The sequence below is a fragment of the Phoenix dactylifera genome, chromosome 16, assembly GCF_009389715.1.
Source record: "Phoenix dactylifera cultivar Barhee BC4 chromosome 16, palm_55x_up_171113_PBpolish2nd_filt_p, whole genome shotgun sequence".
NCBI classification, from domain to species: domain Eukaryota; kingdom Viridiplantae; phylum Streptophyta; class Magnoliopsida; order Arecales; family Arecaceae; genus Phoenix; species Phoenix dactylifera.
Genome location: NC_052407.1, coordinates 5,012,712 through 5,034,811, shown reverse-complemented (window position 1 = coordinate 5,034,811; position 22,100 = coordinate 5,012,712). Strand labels below are relative to the sequence as shown.

At 41.9% G+C, this 22,100-nt stretch overlaps 2 protein-coding genes across 2 annotated transcripts; both read left to right on the top strand.

Annotated features, from left to right (window-relative positions):
• Positions 1–676: 676 nt before the first annotated feature.
• On the top strand, positions 677–1,774 carry LOC120104130. Its single transcript, XM_039114664.1, has one exon. It carries the CDS (start codon positions 677–679, stop codon positions 1,772–1,774), a length of 1,098 nt encoding a protein of 365 aa, XP_038970592.1.
• Positions 1,775–8,564: 6,790 nt separating this feature from the next.
• On the top strand, positions 8,565–21,859 carry LOC103713674 (squalene monooxygenase SE1-like). The gene is made up of 8 exons (XM_008800684.2): positions 8,565–8,880; positions 14,693–14,804; positions 15,006–15,180; positions 19,339–19,507; positions 19,769–19,987; positions 20,154–20,429; positions 20,767–21,045; positions 21,449–21,859. Exons 1-8 carry the CDS (start codon positions 8,653–8,655, stop codon positions 21,551–21,553), a joined length of 1,563 nt encoding a protein of 520 aa, XP_008798906.2. The 5' UTR covers positions 8,565–8,652; the 3' UTR covers positions 21,554–21,859.
• The last annotated feature ends 241 nt before the right edge of the window (positions 21,860–22,100 follow it).

The following is a 22,100-nucleotide window of genomic DNA, read 5'->3' as shown; positions in this document are numbered from 1 at the left end:
TTTTCAGATCACCACCAGTGACAGCTTCTAGAAGCATTTTTCTTTTGCAACAGGGCTTCTTTATTTTTGGGATGATATGAATATACTTTTGTGTATATAAACTATGTAGAAGCTCTGTACCTTATATATACCCTCTGTTGTAATGCACATATTTTGATATATGCAAGTTTGACCGCTTTTGACTACCCTGTTACCTATGTATGAGGCTGCGTGCTATTGTGGATGGTAGTCGGCAATAGCACGGCCATGTCACGGATCCGGATCCGGGGCGTGACATCTCGTGGTATCAGAGCTCTAGGTTTAACAAGATCATAACTATAAACATCTGGGTTAATGGGTAGTTAGAATATTATGGCTTATCAAGATATGTTGATCTTACTTTAAACTTTGGCTGCAGTAACCACTGTAAGATATGGATGACGATAGGAGGGTACCGTCAGCATCCCCACATCCTGGCTACCTCTCAGACTCTCCGGATATGCCACGCGTTGCGGCAGGCAACGCAGATGTAGCTGGGGTATACCAGTTGATGGCGTAGTTACTCCAGCAGCAACAGCAGATGCAACTGGCTGCCATACAACCAGCTAACTCCTATTATGAGAGGTTCCGACGGTTGAACCCACCAGTATTTGACGGCAGATCGGACCCGATTGTAGCTGAGACATAGATTCGGGAAATGGAGAAGATGTTCCAAGCACTCCAGTTCCCTGAAGAAACAAAGGTCCGATTAGCCATTCCCCAGCTGATAGGAAGCGCCGAATTTTGGTGGACAACCATGGAACCAGCATACCCTGCCAGCAGGATAACTTGGAGGGATTTCACGAGGCTGTTCTATGCAGAGTATTTCCCGAACTCGGTGAGCCAGATGAAACAAGATGAATTTTTGACACTGACGCAGTCCGAGCAGATGTCCATCCTACAGTATGCCAGCAAATTCAACGAACTGGGCCGGTTCTGCCCCCAGTTCATGGACAATGAAAGGAGTAAGGCAAGCCGGTTTGAGCGGGGGCTGAGGTACAGGATCAGATCCCGGATATCTTCTCACCTATTCACCTGCTACAGAGACGTGCTGGACCGGGTCTTGAAGGTTGAGGCCGACTTGATGAGGCCTGACATAGAAAGAAATGATCTGATGAAGGTCAGGCCAGCAGGAGGACAGAGCAGTAGGCCCAGAGGCATCAAGGGGTCTATGATTAAGAAAAGACAGAACCGAGATTGCCCTAGCTGCGGCAAGCATCATAGTGGGCCCTGTCTGAGGAAAATTGGGGCCTGTTTTACCTGCGGGCAGATCGGACATATAGCACGTGACTGCCCAAGGAGAGCCCCCAGACCTCCTGCACCCGAGGGCCAGAGGCCAAGGAACAACCCCCGAGTATTCGCGCTGACTCGCCAGGACGCCAGTGCGAGCGACCAAGTGGTGACAGGTACACTGCCAGTTAATTTGATTGATGCCTCTATTCTGTTTGATTCTGGTTCTACACATTCCTTTGTGTCGGTTAGTTTTTCCAAGCAGTTGCATTGCACATCTGAGAAAATAGAACCATTGCATGTTGCCACACCCCTCAAAGAAACAATAATAGTCGACACTAAATACAAGAACTGCATAATTCAGTTGGGAGGAAAGGAGTTAGAGGCAAATCTTCTACAGCTTGACATGCATGATTTCGACATTATTTTGGGAATGGACTGGATGTCCCAGTACCACGCCCATATTGACTGTTACCATAGAAAGTGGTATTCCGGATGCCAGGGGAACCAGAGTTCTTCTTTCTGAATGACGATACACCCCCTCAATGTAATTCAACACTGCATTTCATTTCTGCCTTGCGAGCCGCCAAAGCACTAAAAAAGGGGTGTACGGCTTATCTGGCATGTGCGGTGGATACCCAAAAGGAGATCAAACTAGAAGATATTCCGGTAGTCAGGGAATATCCGGATGTTTTTCCTGAGGAATTACCGGGACTACCCCCTGATCGCGAGGTCGAATTCACTATTGACCTCACACCAGGAGCAAAACCTATTTCCAAGGCTCCTTATCGAATGGCCCCTGCTGAGCTCAGAGAATTAAGGACGCAATTACAAGAACTTTTGGATAAAAAGTTTATTCAACCCAGTGTGTCTCCATGGGGAGCCCCAGTACTATTTGTAAAAAAGAAGGATGGGAGCATGCGACTGTGCATCGATTACCGGGAACTGAACAAGATAACTATAAAGAACAAATATCCTCTGCCCCGGATCGATGATCTGTTTGACCAGCTGCAAGGTGCCCAAGTCTTCTCCAAGATAGATTTGCGGTCCAGTTACCATCAGTTAAAAATCAAGCCTGATGACGTGCCAAAGACTGCATTTCGAACCAGGTATGGGCATTATGAATTTCTGGTTATGCCATTTGGACTAACCAATGCTCCAGCTGCTTTTATGGACTTAATGAACAGAGTCTTCAAGCAGAATTTAGATCAGTTCGTGATAGTCTTCATTGATGATATACTGATTTATTCAAGGAGCAGGGAAGAGCATGAAATTCATTTGAGAATGGTACTGCAGACCCTTCAGAAGAAAAAGTTATATGCCAAGCTGAGCAAATGCGAGTTCTGGTTGAGCAGCGTGGCATTCCTAAGGCACGTGATCTCCGAGAATGGAGTGTCGGTGGATCCCAAGAAGATCGAAGCAGTGGTAGATTGGCCTCGTCCCACCAACGTCAAGGAAATTAGAAGTTTTTTGGGACTAGCCGGGTATTACCGACGGTTTGTGGAAGGATTCTCCAAGATAGCCACTCCCTTGACCCGATTGACCAAAAAACGGGCCAAGTTTATTTGGGATGGCAGTTGTGAAAAAAGCTTTCAGGAGTTAAAACAGATGTTAGTATCTGCTCCAATTTTAACTCTGCCATCCACAAATGGAGAATTTACTATTTATAGTGATGCTTGCAAAACTGGGCTAGGTTGTGTATTAATGCAAAATGGCAAGGTAATAGCTTATGCCTCCAGACAGCTGAAACCCTATGAGCAGAATTATCCGACCCACGACCTGGAGTTGGCTGCAGTGGTTTTTGCCCTGAAGATATGGAGACACTACCTATATAGGGAACATTGTGAGGTATACACTGATCATAAGAGCCTAAAATATATATTTACCCAAAAAGAATTGAATATGCGGCAAAGAAGATGGTTGGAACTTCTGAAGGACTATGATTTGAGTATTAAATACCACCCGGGCAAAGCTAACGTGGTGGCCGATGCTCTGAGTAGAAAGTCAGCGGTGACTTTAGCTGCACTACTCACCGCCCAGCCGCAGATTCAAAAGGATCTTGACAGGCTACAAGTTGAAGTAGTTGCACAAACTACAAGGAGTCTGTTGGCCACTCTGAGGATACAACCAACACTGATCGACAGAATAAAGATCGCCCAGCAGTCTGATGTACGCACAGGTCAACTCAAGGATGAAGTAGAGAAAGGGTTACGATCCGAACTCCAGATTCACCCAGATGGTATCCTGAGGTTCGGTCATCGATTATATGTTCCGGCTGATGCTGAATTGAAAAAGGAGATCCTACGAGAAGCCCACCAATCTCGTTTCTCCATCCACCCCGGCAGTACCAAGATGTACAGAGACCTCCGAGAGCATTACTGGTGGAAAGGTATGAAATGAGAAATAGCTGAATATGTTGCTAGATGCATGACCTGTCAGCTGATAAAAGCAGAACACCAGAGGCCGGCAAGATTACTAGAGCCACTAGAAATTCCAGAATGGAAATGGGAGCATATAACTATGGACTTTGTTATAGGACTCCCAAGAATAGTAAAAAGAAATGATGCAATGTGGGTGATTGTTGACCGCCTCACAAAGTCAGCTCACTTCCTACCTTTTAGGGTTGGAACCTCATTGGACAAGCTGGCCCAAATATATATTAATGAAATTGTGCGCCTACATGGAGTGCCAGTGAGCATTGTATCTGATCGCGACCCCCGATTCATATCCAGATTCTGGAGAAGCTTTTAGAGGGCTATGGGTACTGAATTGAGGCTTAGTACAGCATATCACCCCCAGACCGACGGTCAGTCAGAACGAACAATCCAAACTCTAGAAGACATGTTGAGAGCATGTACCATGGACCTAGGTGGAGGCTGGGACGACCACATACCTCTGGTAGAGTTTGCCTACAACAACAGTTACCATTCCAGCATCCAAATGGCACCGTATGAAGCTCTATATGGACGAAAATGTCGATCTCCTCTACATTGGGATGATGTTGGAGAGCGAAAATTACTGGGTCCTGAATTGGTTCAGAATACTAGGGATAAAGTACTTCTGATAATGCAGAGATTACAGGTCGCTCAGGATAGATAGAAACGATGGGCTGACAAGGGCAGGAGGGAATTGGAATTTTTGGAGGGGAACTTTGTCTTCCTAAAAATTTCTCCGTCGAGGGGTGTTACTCGATTTGGGCGGCATGGTAAGCTGAGTCCCCGCTACATCGGCCCATTCGAGGTTCTTGCCAAAGTAGGCAGGGTCGCCTACAAGCTGGCCTTACCTCCGGAGCTATCAGGCGTACATGACGTCTTTCACGTCTCTCTCCTACGCAGGTACATCCCAGATCCCAGCCATGTAATACAATATGAACCCCTGCAGATAAATGAAGATATGACCTATGAGGAAGTCCCTCTGCGCATCGTCGATAAGAAGGAGCAGATTCTTTGGAGGCGCACCATACATTACGTCAAAATCCAGTGGACCAATCACACTGAACGGGAAGCCACTTGGGAACTTGATGAGGAGATGCGTCAAAGTCACCCCCAACTCTTCGAAAATTGAGGTATGTTTAATTTCGAGAGCGAAATTTATTTTAAGGGGGGAGGATGTAATGTCCAGGCCCACTACCAACTGGGCCCAATATTTTAAGGCCCAGTTACGGGGGGAGTGGGGCCCGATTTCACTGTAGGGGCAGTACTGAGAGGGGGCAACCGTGAAAGGGTTGCCACCTCCTGCTGAGAAGGGAAGTGACAGGGCCATAGCTGGCCGGCAGAGGGAGAGCCACCGCGCGCCCTTGAGATAAGGGGGGCAGCTGGGAGCTCCCGGACCAAAGAACAGGGAAAGATGGGACCTCTCTAAGGGATCCTCACCCATGCAAAACTGGGGGCCGCCACCTCACCCCTTGCTGGCAGCCGATTCCGGCGGGCCTGAGACAAAGGGGGGCAGCTGGAAGCCCCCGGAGCAAGGGGGAAGAGAGGATGGGACCTCTCAGAAGGGGGTCTCATCCCTTAAACAAAAGTATTTAAGCCCCAGTACTATACCCTCTATTCCCTGACCCCTTAGAACACAAAAACCAGAGAGCCGAAACCCTGGAGCTAGAGGCGGAAGAAGCCCTGAAGCTCTAGGAGAGGAAGGAGGGACTACCAAGGGGTGGTATTGCCCGACTGCAACCGACCAAAACCAGGTATGAACCCCTATTAATAAAATATTAAAGAGTGGAGAAACCCCTCTGTGGGGTGTTCTCCCCTCTGTTTCAACAATGAAACCGAGGGGAGGAAACCGGCACCGAGGAGGGAGAAAGGCCACAGGCGGGCCGGGCCGGACCCACAGGCCGCGGGCCGGCCTGAGAACTGCCGCGGCCCAGGCCCGAGCCCGACGGTCACCCGGGCCGAGCCCGGTTACAGATGAGCAGGGCACCGCAGCTTCGGCTGCGGCTACCCTAGGGCTCGGGGGGCAGCCCCGGGCCGCCAGTCAGGCCAAGCCGGCAACCGGCGTGGCCACAAGGTCACCAGCCCCGGCCGGACCACTGCCTCCTCTCCGGCAAGAGGTGGTGGTGCCGGAGGGAAGGACCAAAGAAAAGAAAAGGAAGAAGGGAAGAAGAAAGAAAATAAAATAAAATATATATGAATGAACTCACCGGACCTTGAGGCTTCATCCCCTCCGGCCATGCTTCGCCGTGGACGGAGTGGGTGGAGGCTCTCGGGTATAGCCCGGATCCCGACCCATCTCCGAGCCCTTCCCCTCTCCGACATCACTTCGGAGAGAGGAAGGACCGACCTTCCTTTCCGCCGGTGCACCGGGGGGAAACCCCGCCTCGGTCGGTGGATCGGGGGGAGCCTCGACTCCCCGGCCGCCTGCGGAAGAAGAAGGGGAGGAGACAGTGGGTGCCGGTGGGGGGGACGAAGGGCCGGAAGCTAGGGTTCGGCGAAAACAAAGAAGAAAGACAGAGAGAGAAGGAGAGGGAAAGGTCGGAAGGAGGAATAGGCCGTGGATTCGGCCGGAGGAAAAGGAGGAGGCTGAGAAATCGGCCGGAACCCCCAGGACTTCCGGTGAGAACGAAGGAGAGAAGAGGGAGAAAGAGAGCCGGAGGAGAGAGGGAGGCAAGGGAGACGAAGAGGCGGAAGCCTCTGGAAGGGGGAGAAAAACCCTGATAACGGGTTCACGGGTCGGATCCGAATCCGAACCCGCAACCCGTTAAGCCCAAAAGAAAAAAAAAATATGGATAGCGGGTTGCGGGTCGAATCCGGATTCAAACCCGCAACCGTTAGGCCTAAAAGCCCAATTGGGTTAAGTAAGCCCAATTAAACCGAGCCCAATCTGTTTGGGCGAACCCAAACAACGAATTGGGTGAAAACTGAACCCAATTGAAACCAATTTAAGCCTGCTCCGAACCCAATTAAGGTTGTGGACCTAAGCAGACCCAATTGAATATAAATCAGGCCCAATTCAACTAATTGAGGCCAATTGACCTCGGGCTGATCCTGGTTCAAGCCCAAATGGGCCACATTGAGCAAATTAAACTTGGGATTAAGCTTATTGACCAATTAGAAGGCCAATTAACCCATATGAACCCAATCAAGGCTCCAATATGGACGCATTAGACTTGGGCTAAATTTAGGATAGGATCCAAACAAATAAAAAGGAAATAACATGCTTGTTATGATATGATTTTAGGTGACTCAGGATCTATCACCAGGACGTGAGAAACCTGGAAAAAAGCGAATCACGGTAAGTAACTTGTTTTAATCTTGTTGTGGATCATGTATGTAAGTAACATGTCCTAACCTTCTATGAATCACGCATGTAATTAACCTGTCACAATTTTATTGTGAATTATGTATCTTGAGTTATGAATTATGCATCATGTATATAAGTGGTATGTTTTAGCCATAGAATGCATGATTATGCATGTATTGAGCGTATGCAGATTTTATTATGCATGCAAGATGAATTGGGTTACATTGCTATATAATTGTGATATCCATATGAAATAAGATAATGAATTGCATTTAGTTATGTGCACTGCTTGCAAGGGGTACTTATGGGTTTATATTGCTACGGGCTGAATGCAACTGAGCCGGCCTTGCCAGTGGCCGATAATGACTGAGCCAGCCCCGCCAGTGGCCGACTAATAACTGAGCAGGCCCTGCCAGTGACCGATAATGAATTCACCGTAGCATCCATAAGGTACTACCTACAAGAAATATTGTTTACGGACTCTTAAGAGCTACTGAGCGAATGCAACTGAGCCGGCCTTGCCAGTGGCCGAGAATGACTGAGCCAGTCCCGCCTAAGAACTGAGCGGGCCCCGCCAGTGGCCGATAATGACTTCGTAGTAGCATCTGAGAGTATGACCACGGCATGCCGGCAGCACGATTTTCTTTACATATATATGCATGTGCATGATTCCTTGATAATGTAGGATACTGATTTATTTACTCAGCATGGATATTTTATCATAGCATACATGTCAACTTCTCAAACCCTGATAAGCATGGTTAGCATTTTTAGTTGATTCGACAAGATTATGCAGGATTACTTACTGAGCCGTGTAGCTCATGCCTGTTCATTTACGTTTTTTTTCAGATCACCACCAGTGACAGCTTCTAGAAGCATTTTTCTTTTGCAACAGGGCTTCTTTATTTTTGGGATGATATGAATATACTTTTGTGTATATAAACTATGTAGAAGCTTTGTACCTTATATATACCCTCTATTGTAATGCACATATTTGATATATGCAAGTTTGACCGCTTTTGATTACCCTGTTACCCATGTATGAGGCTGCGTGCTATTGTGGGCGGTAGTCGGCAATAGCACGGCCGTGTCACGGATCCAGGTCCGGGGCGTGACATTTATAACCCATAAATGATCATTATAATAGTTTCGTAGGGTTGGAATGACTACTAGAACATTCTTCCTGCCCCGTTGGCCAAACAAAGGGAAGAAAATTGCCGTTCCAAGTAAAATATAACCATCAAGATAGTAGTACGGTTGGAACGGAGTTAAAATTTTATCGGAGTGGCCCAGATTTGAAACGCGCGGATATCGATTAAACGTGGATGGAATGTCCGAGTAAAAAAAAACCCATAAAAAAAATAAAAAATAAAATATATAGAATAATTTTTTAGCTTTACGACTACTATAATAACCCATAAATGATTACCATAACAGTTTCGGTAGAATTGGAATGTCTACCGAAACGTCCTTTTTGCACCGCTGGCGAAACAAAACGGAGGAAATTAAGGGAGGATACCCCGCCCCCGTTTTATTTGCCGCCCCCTAAATGAAAGGAAACGAGGACGTAGGCGGAGGCACAAAATAGAACGCGAGCGAGCGGGAGAAAGAGAGAGAGAGGGAGAGAGAGAGAGAGAGAGGAGGGGGATTCCTCCCGAGAAGGCGATGCTGGCCGAGTATCTCTTCGGAGGGGTGATCTCCTCGCTTCTAGGGTTGCTTCTTCTCCTCAGATTGAGGAGAGCGAAGGAGAAGAACAAGAGGACGAGAATTGCCGGAGCTCTGGCGAAGGCTGTCGAGGAATCCAGGCCGCAGGCCGTAGGGGATGGCGGAACCGACGTGATCGTCGTCGGCGCAGGCGTCGCTGGCTCTTCCATCGCGCACACGCTCGGGAAGGTGTGATCTTTCTCTTCTTTCTTTCGCTTTGCTATCTTTTTTTGATGGGATTTTGAGTTTGTTATGTGATATTGTTGGGGATGGGATCTTTGGTTCGAGAGAGATGGATTCTATCTGGATTTCTTATTGATCGTGGTTTGTTAATCTTGTGCTTCCAATCGTAGATTTGGCCTCTTTTTGATCCAGCGGGCATAAAATTTTCCTGTTTTGATAACAGTAAGTTGGAGAAAGAAGTGAAATCTATGTTTTTTGGGTTGATGGATTTGGTGAGGTTGATATAAGCTTCTTTTTATTCATATTATGCTGGTGCCATACTTTGTATCATTGGTAGTCAGCGGAGACCCCTGAGAAATGTGGCGTTGGAGAGTTGGTATGGAAGAAAAACATAGTCATAATAAAAATTTGACGCTGTCATGCTCGTGTGGGAGCTGATGGAATGTTTGGCCAATTGGGCGTTAAAACTTGTGTAATAAAAATAACGATGTTATGGTTGTTGCGTGTTAGAATTGCTTTTCTTGTTTACAAGATAAGAACTTGATTCATACATAAAGATAAGACATAAGATAAACTTCCTTGGAACAAGCATACATGCCTCTTATTGGAACAAGAACTTGGTTCTACATAATCAGATCAAGATTTTCCGACACTACTACTAGTTAAAATTAGACTACTGATATGACTACAGGCCCTGAACAATCCTGAAATGCATATAATAAATAAAAAGCTAATTTTAATTATGGGATCTCTGCTTTTGCATCAATAGTTGAATCTAATGCTCCCTGTACAAAGGTTGACCAAGGGTTTTGCAATATGAGGGTTGATTTCATATATTAAAACCCAATAATATGTAAAACTACAGACACTGAGACTGTTTTAGGTTCCATAGAGAGCTGATGAATCAACTTTGCATTTGGATCTATGCTAAGTTTCAGATCTGGTTTCCAGCTCATAATTTGTCTCCATCATTGATCTGAATCAGTAGCAGAAAACTTTCATGTATTGAATCACATCATATTTTGAACAAATAATAAAGATAATTTGTCAAATGTGATCACAAGCAACTTCTTTCTGTCGCATGCATTGCATTTGCCAGATCTTAGTCTATGTAACACTTGCATTGCTGATATGGGGAAGGGGCTCCCTTGCCTCAAGTTTCGCCAAAAATTTGATATGGTATGGTAGATATGATTTTTTCCCACCATCAATGAGGATTTATATCTCAGGTAGTTTTGGCAGTACTTTAGTAGTATGACAGTTTTGGTGAATACATGTACATGTAATACGGTAGACCTGTCATGATGAGGACAACCTGGCCAAGTACCTCAAAAAGGAGCTGTACCTGTTTATCTGTTGCCAAAACCTACGGTGAAAGACATAAGATGTTTCTTGTACAACAGGTGATCCAGCGGCATCTTGCTTAAAGCCTGGTCCAGAAACAGAGTGATCGTCTCATTCATTATGTAAATCATCTGAATATAACCTACTTGGTCTCCACAATTTATTATTACAGCTAGTTGTTATTAGGGGTTTCCCTCACTATCTGGGAGAAATTAAACATCTATGCATGGACAATCATGTGGAGTCACAGTATCTGTTTCAAAATACTATATTTTCCCATCCTTCCATGTGCGATAGTGGGAGCTAGAGAGACCACATTTTCTAGCGTAAATTTGACATTTCATTAGAAAAGGAGGGAGCCTCATGCTTAGTTGAGAAAGGCAGAAAGATTTCGAGTTCAGTTGCTCATAAAAGCTAAATCTCTATTATTTTGGAAATAAAAGTCATATTATGAAGTGGGCTTGCCCCAATGCACATATCCCTCTTCTTGGCAACCAGAGGTTCTAAGTACAAATCTTGGGTGGTGCATTCACAAGTATAGGGACATGGACAACTGTAGTGCAGATGAGTCTCCCTCCGTCTCTTTCTCTCTCTCTAAAAAAAAAGAAAATCTCTAGATGATCTTTCTCCCCTTTTTTTGTTTACTTTTCTTTTCCTGTCTTCGCTCTTTAATTACTGAAAAAGGTTTGGATGTGTGTAGCATAATTAGAGATAATGAATAAGACATGCATGCGAGTAATGAGAAAGGCTTCAGGGCATTTCTGATTTTGGAGGACTTAGAGGCCTAGTATAAGAACCTCTGGCTAGGAAAATTCCAAATAACCATCCACAGATTGATGGATAAGGCTTGCTTTTGGGTTGTTACATGACAATTCTCCTTGTTAACAAGATATGTCTGCATCAACTAGCAATTTTGAATATCTTTCATAATTCTCCTTTTCCTATGAGCTCTTATTCCATAAGGGAGGTGAGTTGGCATGTTGCTTATCATATGAGGGCTGTTATATACCCACATTAGTGGATCACGTGATGAGTTGATCACTTGATTTCATCTTAAACAAGTTGGGGTCCTGCTATTGCATGTAATAGATTTTAATGTGGTCCACTGGTGGACAATATGTCAGAGTTGATTTAGTAATTTTTTACAAATGAAGCCCTCGTGTGATATGTGGATATCAACAAACTAGCACTAGGGTTCTGGAGTTTAGTACTAAGGAAAAGAAAGGTTTTATCTTTTTTTGTCCAAAAATTTTTTGGTGCTATAATGAATGGTTTTTATACAGAAATCAGTAGCAAAACACCTGATTATGGTCCACTCACATAGATAACATCAAAAGACAGTAAAAATTTGAAATTAATAAATTTTGCACACCAAACTAATCAAAATTAAGATTACCTTTACGGTCCATGAAAATAGATTCCCTACTAACTAAAATTAAGGTAAAACAACGACTAAAGCGCTCAATTTCTGCAAATAAAGGCTTGCAAATCCAAATCTAATGGCCAAAGCTCCTAAAATTTGATGCTTGATTTTTAAGATAATCGGATCACCTCCTTTTGATGAGCACCTATGTTGTGGTTTGTGGACCAATGAAAAGGTTATTTTCTAAAATTCAAGTGCCTTTGATGTAAGTTGGCTGAAGTCATATATGAATAAACTCTGTTTTTCAATATGGACAATCTTATAATTCTTTTCAGATTATATTCTTGAGAAGAACCGAAAAAGAGGACTATATAAGATTTGATCAAAGAAATCGCCGAACCGGTATTGTGACTCATAGTGGTTAGCTATCGGTACAGTATAGTATGAGTCTGTATCGTACCATATCGTGCTGAAACATGGAGAGAGAGAAGGAGAGAGAGGGAGAGAGAGAGAGGGAGGGAGAGGGGGAGGGGGGAGAGGAAGAAGGAAAGGAAGGGAGAGAGAGGGAGAGGGAGAGGGAGAGAGAGGGAAAGGAAAGGTGGAGGTGGAGCCACCATTGCACTGCTAAAGCGAAGGGATTTGGTGAAAAAAAGAGGAAGAGAGGGAGTTAGAAGGAAGCTGGTGAGGCTCAGCCACCGCCTGATCCTCATGAGTGAAGAGAGCAGTGGGTTCTAATTGTTTTGACGGTGGTAGAGAGAGATGATAGATGTGGCCTGGAGAGGGAGAAAGGGAAAGGGAGAAAGGGGAGGGAAGCCTTACCGTGAGACTTGCAAGTGGAGAGAGCGGGCGAGAGAGTGGAGACGCTAGGGAGAGCGAGCGAAGATGCTGGAAAGAGTGGGAAAGAGACAGATTGATTGAGTGCTTGTGAGGGACTTTTATAGCTGAATTGATCGGGTCGTTCGGTTCAGTACTTGCCGAACTGTCCAATTTGGGTCAGTTCAAAACCATGTTTTGATCCCAAAGAGTGCATTGTCTAATGGGATATATCTATTCGTTAAGCATTCGTCCCTATAAAAATAGTTAGGAGCATTGCAAGATGAAGCAATTCCCCTAATTTTAAAAAGTATAATGGCAAATAAATCCTAATCTTAGACATTCAATTAGGTTGTTGGGATCATAATTGTTGACCAGGTAATTCCTGCACTTAAATTGGTCAATACTCAATAGTGTTGCATGTGATAGAATCACAACCATATGTCCAATGTGCTGTGCTTAAACCAAGCATTTCTATTATGCATGCCACATAATTTCTATAAAAAGATGACAACAAAATTTATCTAAGACCTTCCACTAGTTGCTACAATCACAATCATCCTTCAAATTCTTTTTCCACCTAAAATCACGTGGCATCCACCATCATGCATCTAAAACCATAAGTCTAAGGTTTGCCCAAAATCCAAAATGGAGAAGTTTTGGTTTTGACTTTGAACTAGTGCAGACATTTTAGCCAAAACTAACTTATACGGCCATTTTCATTGATAGTTGAAAATATGGCTTTTGTATTTTTCATTCTTTGAGTTTTCAGAAATATCTCAAGAGCAAATATGGATTGCAAGTTTTAGTAGGATTTTTAATTATCATGATGTTGATATCTAGTGTAATTAGAGGAACTTTTTTCTGCCCATAGTTTGGCTGTTTGTTTTGTTAATTCTAGTTGTGTTGGTTGCCATGTGTTAGATGCTCAAAGAATAATATGATATATCATGCACTTTAAAATGACATATATATATTTTCTTTTTTTTAAAATCTTACCAATTATTCAGTTCTAGTTGTTTTAGCATGAAACTCTTAGTATGAAATTAGTTCAGAAAGCTCCCCAAACAGTATTGTATACATTACAATGCTTTGGTTCTCGATGTTCCTTTTTTACTTTCTAAATTTTTGGATTTTTGTTTATTTTCCTTACAGCCACATAAACTAGAAAACCACCAAAACCAAAATTTATTTGGCTTGGTGAAATTAAAACTGTATAGAGTTTCCAAATTCATGTACATCACATGTGCCAAATGCTATTACGTAGATGTTTGCTGAGGTAGGGAGATTTTGGTTAGAATGTGTTCTATTATTTGTAAGCAGAGAGGGAACAATATTGGCCATGATTTGCTGAACCGATATCGGACCTGTACTAATTGGCTACTGGTACCATATGGTATTGGTCCATACCATGCCTTGTTAGAGTGTACTAAAATAGGAGGAGAGAGGGGGATGGGGAAAAGGAAAGGGATGGAGAGAGAGGGGGAGGGAGGGAGGGGGAGAGAGGGAGAGGGAACCCTAACCCTAGGGGGTTGGAGAAAAGAAGGGGAGAAAGAGGGATGGGGAGAAGGGGGAGAGGGGGAGAAATTGAGAGTCGTACCTTGGAACCTCCACCAGAAAATTGCAGGCTGCAGCTGGAAATAAAAAAGATAGTGGAAGAGGTCAGTTAAGGTGCAGGAGATGTACTGAAGAAGTGGAGTTTCGATCGGAGATAAGCATTTCGATGGGAATGACCATAGGGTGGGGGGCATTGGGATTTTATTAAGCGCCGAACTGTCTAGACCACCCGAACGGTTCCGGTTCTTGATCAATTTGGCTCGATATGGCCCAAACCATCCAGTTCGGGACGGTTTGCTAACCTTTACTGGCAGTCATCCCTTGATCTTAAAGGAAGAAATTAGAAATCAAGGAGATATATGAGGAATTCACTTCAACATAAATGTAGGGCCTATCTTTCATATGACCTAACCGCATATTCCCATGGTACAATAAACCTTGCTTTAGTAAAAGCTTGCTTAGCCTTCTAAATTGCATGACACAATTTTCTAACTTTTTCCATTTGTTCTATGTTTAGCGCATTCATTGCACACAACACATGTTTTATATATACTTTCTGTTCTAGAAAATTATATCATATTTATTTTGTTACTTTGTTACTAATAATCATCTGTAGAATCATAGAATGTTCCATAAGCTCATTTTACTTGTCAATTTAGAATTGATTAGATGGTTTGAACTCTAGGAATTGGTTGGTCAACAAGTTGATCAATTTCATATTCTTTTTTTTATTGGTTGTAGGATGGCCGCCGAGTACATGTAATTGAGAGAGATTTGACAGAGCCCGACCGCATTGTTGGGGAACTTTTACAACCTGGGGGTTACCTCAGATTGATTGAGTTAGGCTTGGAGGGTAAAAATGGAATACATGATTCATTCTCTTAGATGTTTGAATGAATGAAAAATCATCATCACTGCTTTTAACATCACAGATGTGCACCTTTTTCAGATATGATTTGTTTAGTGGTGCACTACATGCTAGCAGTCTTTTCTTGGTTCATGCACCCTCTACAGTCAAATGTCCGTGTTATCTTAAAATTTACTTTCTCTGCAGACTGTGTGGAAGAAATTGATGCTCAGCGGGTCCTTGGATATGCTCTTTATAAAGATGGAAAAAATACCAGACTGCCATATCCCTTGGAAAATTATCATTCAGATGTTGCGGGGAGGAGCTTTCACAATGGACGGTTTATACAAAGGATGCGGGAGAAAGCTGCATCTTTGCCTAAGTAAATGAATTCTCTACATTTGTTCTGTACCTTTTATTTTTTTAGTTATTACATAAGAACAGTTGAGGTTCTTTCACACTAACTTGTTATATGCATCAGTTTCTTAGAAAAATCCCAGCTTTAATTCATTTACAATGCTCAAACTAAGAGATAATACATTGGGTCTTCCCTATTAAATCCTGAACATATTGTCTTAATTTACTCTCACCTTAAATTGTGTTTACATGCTTCAACCAGTCCTAGTTCACAACTTGTCTTATATTCTAATTAGATGCCCTCAAATGGATTCGATATCCTGTCTCTACTTCATCATTGAACTTTGCTGACAATTATAGATTTTTGTCTGGTCGGAAGAGTCCTGCTAATGTTTTGGTTTTATATCAGTTTCAATGTTTTTGAATATAAACAGATTTAACCTGTCTTATTTCTCTATGGGCATTTTTTTCTTTGAGAAATTATACTTTTATTTATATCTTAGGTTTCTTTTACTCTGTAAATTAGAATACATGATGAGTTTGAGTTAAGGAATAGGTTCCTTTCACACAATCATAACAATATTTTCTGGGATCTTTGTGAATGACATATGTGAGTCTAATATCCAGCATGAAACTTGTGGGAGAGCATGAACTAGAAGAAACCAAAATGATGGGGAGTGAAAGCAATTGACATGCACTTACTAAGCTGTCATGTCCGTTGTGAAGCATCAGAATTGGATCCAAGGATCATGCGATATCATTGGGCTTAATTTCTAAAAGTGCCTCTGGAGTTTTCATTATATACCAAATAACCTCTCTCTTGCTCGCTCGCTCACTCGTTCTCGAGATCGTGTATGTCGTGAAGCATCAGAATTGGATGCAAGGATCATGTGACATCATTGGGCTTAATTTCTAAAAGTGGCTTTTTCTCAAGTATATGGCTTAGGAAGTTAGGATGTTTCTGTTGATAATACACTTTTATTAGGAAGCCAAATGTCCATCAATAACATCTTTACATTTTCATGTTCTGTTCATGTAATAGCGATGTTGATTTGGATACCTTAAGGCTTTTCTTTGCTTTTCTTTATGAACTGGTCTAAGTAGATGATGGCCATCTTTCCATCTTTTTCTATGTATATAGTGTTGGTTAAGCAAGATGGTAGTGAGTGTTAAATTAAGATGAGTATGAAGCTAGCTAGTCATGCACAAGCATTATATGATAGAGAATTAATGAAGATATAATTTCATTTAACTGCTGTGAGATATCCAAAGTAATAATTGTCAAAGTTTTGATGAATGTTAAGGTATATTAATACTAATAGTATGTAGCTCTTTTGGAATAGTTGGCTATTGAATCCTTGCTTGCTTACACATGCTCCAGTGGGCATATAAAAGTTAATGCAATAATGAACAGGTGAAAGTTATAGATATGGGCAATTTTTGAGTTTTATACTTTTAATTTCTAAACTTTTTATTTCAAAAATAGTTTCTTTAGTCTTTTACAAACTAATTTTAAGCAGAAGCAAAGCTTAAGACCAGTGGTTAAGTGCCTTTCTATTATAGAGCCTGTGGGTTCAAAATCTAGTCCTTGGCTTAATTTCTTATGTTTTCCAAATAAAGCTACACTAATTATTGAGGCCTGGGTCAAACAATTTTTTGCTTGTATCAGTGTCAGGTCTGGACCTGATCTGAAGGTAGATTTTAAAACAATCTTCCTATGTCAGCCAAAAAAAAAAAAGGAAAAGAAAACAATCTTCCCATGTCAGCCAAAAAACAAAAGGAAAAGAAAACAATCTTTCTATGGTTCATCACACTCAACTACGTAGCCAAACTTAAACCATCTGACCATCGATTTTATCCTAGGCAGTGAAAAGAGGAGTGCTGCAACCGGCATGTGATATCACATCTTAGCATGTTGAATCTCTCTCCCTTCCCTCTTTATATGAGAGAGAGAGAGAGAGAGATTTGTTTTCAAACCTCCCGATCAGGGATCTTTATTATGTTATATCATGAAATCACTTGCTTAATTTGACGTATGCATTAGGAACTGATTGCAAGTTTCTTGATTGGACTAGATCCATCACATTCAAATAAGGTTATGAGGTCTTTGATCAAATTTAGTTTAGTTGGATCAAATGTCAACAAAAAGATCTTGGATCTAATTAAACCTGAAGGACATCTTGTGAGATTGCAGAACTTAGGGCTGATATGATTTGATGGATCTGCTGAAAGATGATATCTTTATTTGGTTGGTGGTCCCAACAGTTCTAGAATTTGCTCAGGAGAGGACCTTATGGCTTCTTAATTTAGACTTATGCTTGTAAGAAGTGTATGCAAGGTTCGTTGAATCAGTACCGAAAAGCACACAGGCTGGCAACTAGTTCGGCATGGAGCAGGTCCATACTGCACCATTCTGGGGCGTACCGACACAAGAAGAGCCGAAGAGGGAGGGGAAGAAGGAGAGGGAGAGGGAGGAGGAGAGGGAGAAAAGGAGAGAGGAAGAGAGAGGGAGAGACATGGGGGGAGGGAAGAAGGTGAAGGGCTGCCTTGACAAATCCTAACCCTAAGCTGAGCACGTGCGAGAGAGCAAGAGGGAGAGGGAGGGGGAGGGGGAGGGGGAGGGACCTACCATTGGTAAGGGGCGAAACATTGCAAGCAGTTGGGTAAGGGGTGCTCGTGGGTGGAGGCTGCTCTCTTGCACTCTTTTGATTTTTCTGAACTGGAAGGGGGCGCTCTCCTGCGGTCTCTCGATTTTTCCAAGCTGGGGCCCAGAGTGGGGTGTGGAGTGAATCGAATAGCTAGCGGTAACTAACCAGTCTCAAATTTATAACCAAAACTGTGCCGATCCCTAATATTTTTGGTCCTTTGGTTGGTCACCAATTTGTACTTTGTCCAATAATTAAACCTGTTAGACTTGGGTGCCCATCATGAGGACTGTTGGATTATTGGAGTCTTATCTTCAGGCCACTGTATTTGTCATGCCCTGACATTGTAATCCTGTTTAGTTTGTTTGATCTTTTGATTTATAATTTTTTTTAAGAATTGTTTCTCAGAAAAGCAAAAACTCCATACATACTGCATGTTGTATGGAAGGCTTATGAAGATTTTCTGACTCAGTATTTGCTAGATCAAATAGTTCACACACTTTATCTGAGCTTGGGAAATCCTCCTGTTTCACTAGCTTTTGTGCATGGTCACCATGCCTACCAAGCCACCCCCAGACAACAGTTTTCAACAATTGTTAATTAAATCCTCAAGATGAAGTTATTTGCTTCTAGACATGTTTATTTGTATCTAACTTCTGTTTCATGTCTGAAGGTTAAATCAATTAAATAACCCAGGGTGTTGCCCAAGAGCCAACATAAGTTGCATGAGTGGTTTAGATTAGAAGTGAAATTGAGTTGGAATCATATAATAGAGGATTTTATGGTGGCTAAGGGCTGATTAATCTAAACAAAACATAAATCCAATCGTTGTATGTAATTCTTATATCTTGGATCTGTAAAATAATCCATGAAATGAGAATGTTTTCGGCAAACTTTTAGTAAGATGGATAAAGTGAAATTTTTACTTCTAGAGTATTATGTGATCATTGCATGCTAGTGAAATTTAAGAATAGATGCTGAAACTCACATATATAGGTTAGACTAGCATTAAAGAAACCTTTTATACATAAAATAGTAGAGACCACTTAATTCCCATCACAGGGTTGGTCCAATATGCCTAACAGTGAAATCAGAAAGTTCCTTAGTATTTTGTTTTGGAATCAGATAGAGTTTTGATAATCATATGAAATAATACAAGGTTATAGAACTAGTGAGGTGTGCAGCATGAAATGTTAGTGGAATGTATGTTATATGAACTTGATGGATCTGCTGAGCTCATGTAGAAGTGATATGTGACCTTGCAGGTACAAGGATAATATCTAGATCTCAGGATACTTTAGAGGGTGACCTATTATGAGAGGGAGGAAAAAATGGAAATCTGGAAATTGCAGTTTGTTAGCTTCTTCCATCCAAAACAGACTCTAGTTCTCCATCTCTGTGTTATAGATTGGTTTTGATGCTTTGCTTCTTTACAACCATCTACTTAAACATTTCTGGCAGTTATTCTCTGGTTATATTTTTTTATTTTATGCAGTTCTATTTGCAACTTTAAAGTAATATAATGTTCCACTCTTCAGTGTTAAATTGGAGCAGGGAACTGTAACAGCCTTGCTTGAAGAAAATGGTACCATCAAGGGTGTATCATACAAGAATAAAGCTGGTGCAGAATTAAAAGCTTATGCACCACTTACAATTGTTTGTGATGGCTGCTTTTCAAATTTGCGCCGCACTCTTTGCTCTCCCAAAGTAAGGCCTATGCATTACAACTTGTTTGTCAACTGTATGTTTCCACTCTCAAATTTATGGATTTTCTCTTCTTTTTTTTTTTGTCTTTCTTGTTTATAGTACATAGTAAACCATCACACATGCACTTATTCATGTTGATGTCAAATGCTTCTGAATCATCAGATGTTGCTTGGTGTATAGTTCTAGCCTTCTAGGTGTTAGCAGATGACTTCTTCATTTGCACTGCAATTTTATATAGTATAATGAAAAATTTTCCTTCAGGTTGATATCCCCTCTTGTTTTGTTGGATTGATCCTGGAGAACTGTCAACTACCATATCCAAACCATGGGCATGTTATTTTAGCAGACCCTTCACCTATTCTGTTCTATCCTATCAGCAGTACCGAGGTTCGGTGTTTGGTTGATGTGCCCGGGCAGAAGGTGCCTTCTGTAGCTAATGGGGAAATGGCAAGGTATCTGAAAACTGTAGTGGCACCTCAGGTATGTTGATTTAGATATATATGGTGAATTGATACTTCCATATTTGAAGGTATTCAGTAGTTTCTACCACCAAAAGCCACTTTTCCATAGTGCTACTTTATTAAGCAATGCCATACTCATGGCTGATAGTATCTAAATTACGGAATACACTAAATTGACAATTCAGGTTCCAAGTGAGCTGCATGATGCCTTTGTATCAGCTGTTGATCAAGGAAGCATTCGAACCATGCCAAATAAGAGCATGCCTGCTTCTCCTTTTCCGACACCTGGAGCCCTATTAATGGGAGATGCATTCAATATGCGGCATCCTTTAACTGGTGGAGGAATGACTGTGGCGTTGTCTGATATTGTTGTACTATGCAATCTTCTTAGGCCTTTGCATGATCTGCAGGATGCATCTTCTCTGTGCAAGTATTTAGAATCCTTCTACACTTTGCGTAAGGTTAGCCATATTATGCATGCCCCAGACTTAGTTCTCGCGAGATGCATTGAAAATTCTATGTCATAAATAACTGGGATCCATTCTATCTTGTTGATAGTTGCTTCTATTAGCGATCATCCCAAGTACTTGAGTTCAGCTCAGAATCACTTTCCATTGCCAGTTCCTATTTAAGCTTGTTTCTTTTTACCACTGGGCCATCCTAATGTCTACTACCACTTTCATCCTACCTGTACTTGTACTGCTAAAAGCATTTTATCATCGGCTGCCAACTTTCTGTTGTCAATCAACTTAAAGTTTGATTCATTATTTTGATTTCTATTTTCTTGATGGTTCGCAGCCTGTTGCTTCTACGATAAACGCTTTGGCAGGTGCCTTGTATGAGGTCTTCAGTGCTTCACCTGATCGAGCAAGGATTGAGATGCGCCAAGCCTGTTTTGACTATCTATGTCTTGGTGGTGTGTTTTCAAGTGGGCCTATTGCTTTACTTTCTGGCCTCAAACCTTGCCCATTAAGCTTGGTTGCACACTTTTTTGCTGTTGCCATATATGGTGTTGGCCGACTTTTATTGCCATTTCCTTCACCTGAGCGATTGTGGATTGGAGCTCGATTGATTTCGGTGAGTAATAACACCAGGCTAGCTTCCTGCAGATGCCATTCTTATGAATCACTTTTTTATTATTTCTGTGTTATAAAGAATAAAATTTCATCCTTGAATATTTTTATTTGGCCATGTTAATTTTTGAATTTCAACTGGAAAATTTTGATCGATTTAAGTGCAGAACTTTTGATATGAAGTAGCCCCTTATTATGTCTTTTTCATGTTAACAGCATTAACTTATTCATGAATGCTTTTGATTTGCTGCTGTTAGAGTCAGTATCTGAGATTTTACTGCACAAAGTTGTCAGAAGTATCACTGCTAGTTAATGCAGATAATGGATTTCAATATTGGAAAGAGTCTTACTTCATGGAGCATTAGATCATTTAATTACAATCCTCTATGCAATTGATTCTTTGGCAGGGTGCATCTGCTATCATTTTCCCCATTATAAGAGCAGAAGGGTTTCGACAAATGTTCTTTCCTGCTACTGTTCCTGCTTATTACAGAGCTCCTCCTCCTCACTAAAATGCCAAGAAGTACCCATACTCGGTGGATCATTTTATTTCCTATGAAAAGCATCTCTCTTTGTTGACATGGCATTGCCTTCCGTCCTTCTAAATGTATGTAGGAGTCGATAAACTTTGAACTCCGATATTGCTTAGAACTGGTACTGTGTGCATGCTTCTTGTTGTCAGTTTGCCGCAAGTTGTTACATGACACGGTCCTGATTAGACACAGAGAAGGTGACACTGGGAAAGCAAATTAGATGCTTTTGAGCAGTAATTTGAGAAGCTCCGCAATAAAATTTCACAAGGGTTTAAAATCATAAAATTGACATAATATTATTTGAAATTTTTTTTTTCAAAATTGATATTTTCTCTCATTATTCTTTCAGGTTTGGTTTTTCATTTTCAATCTTTTTTCCTTTTCGACAACCAAATACTTCTTAAATGCAAGATGTGCATGTTCCCATAGATGAAAACTGCTAATATAATTTTAGGGTTGTGAGTAAATCCGATTGTTCAACAACTGTGCTAGACTGAAAATTGGAGTACCAGACAATGCCCATGAA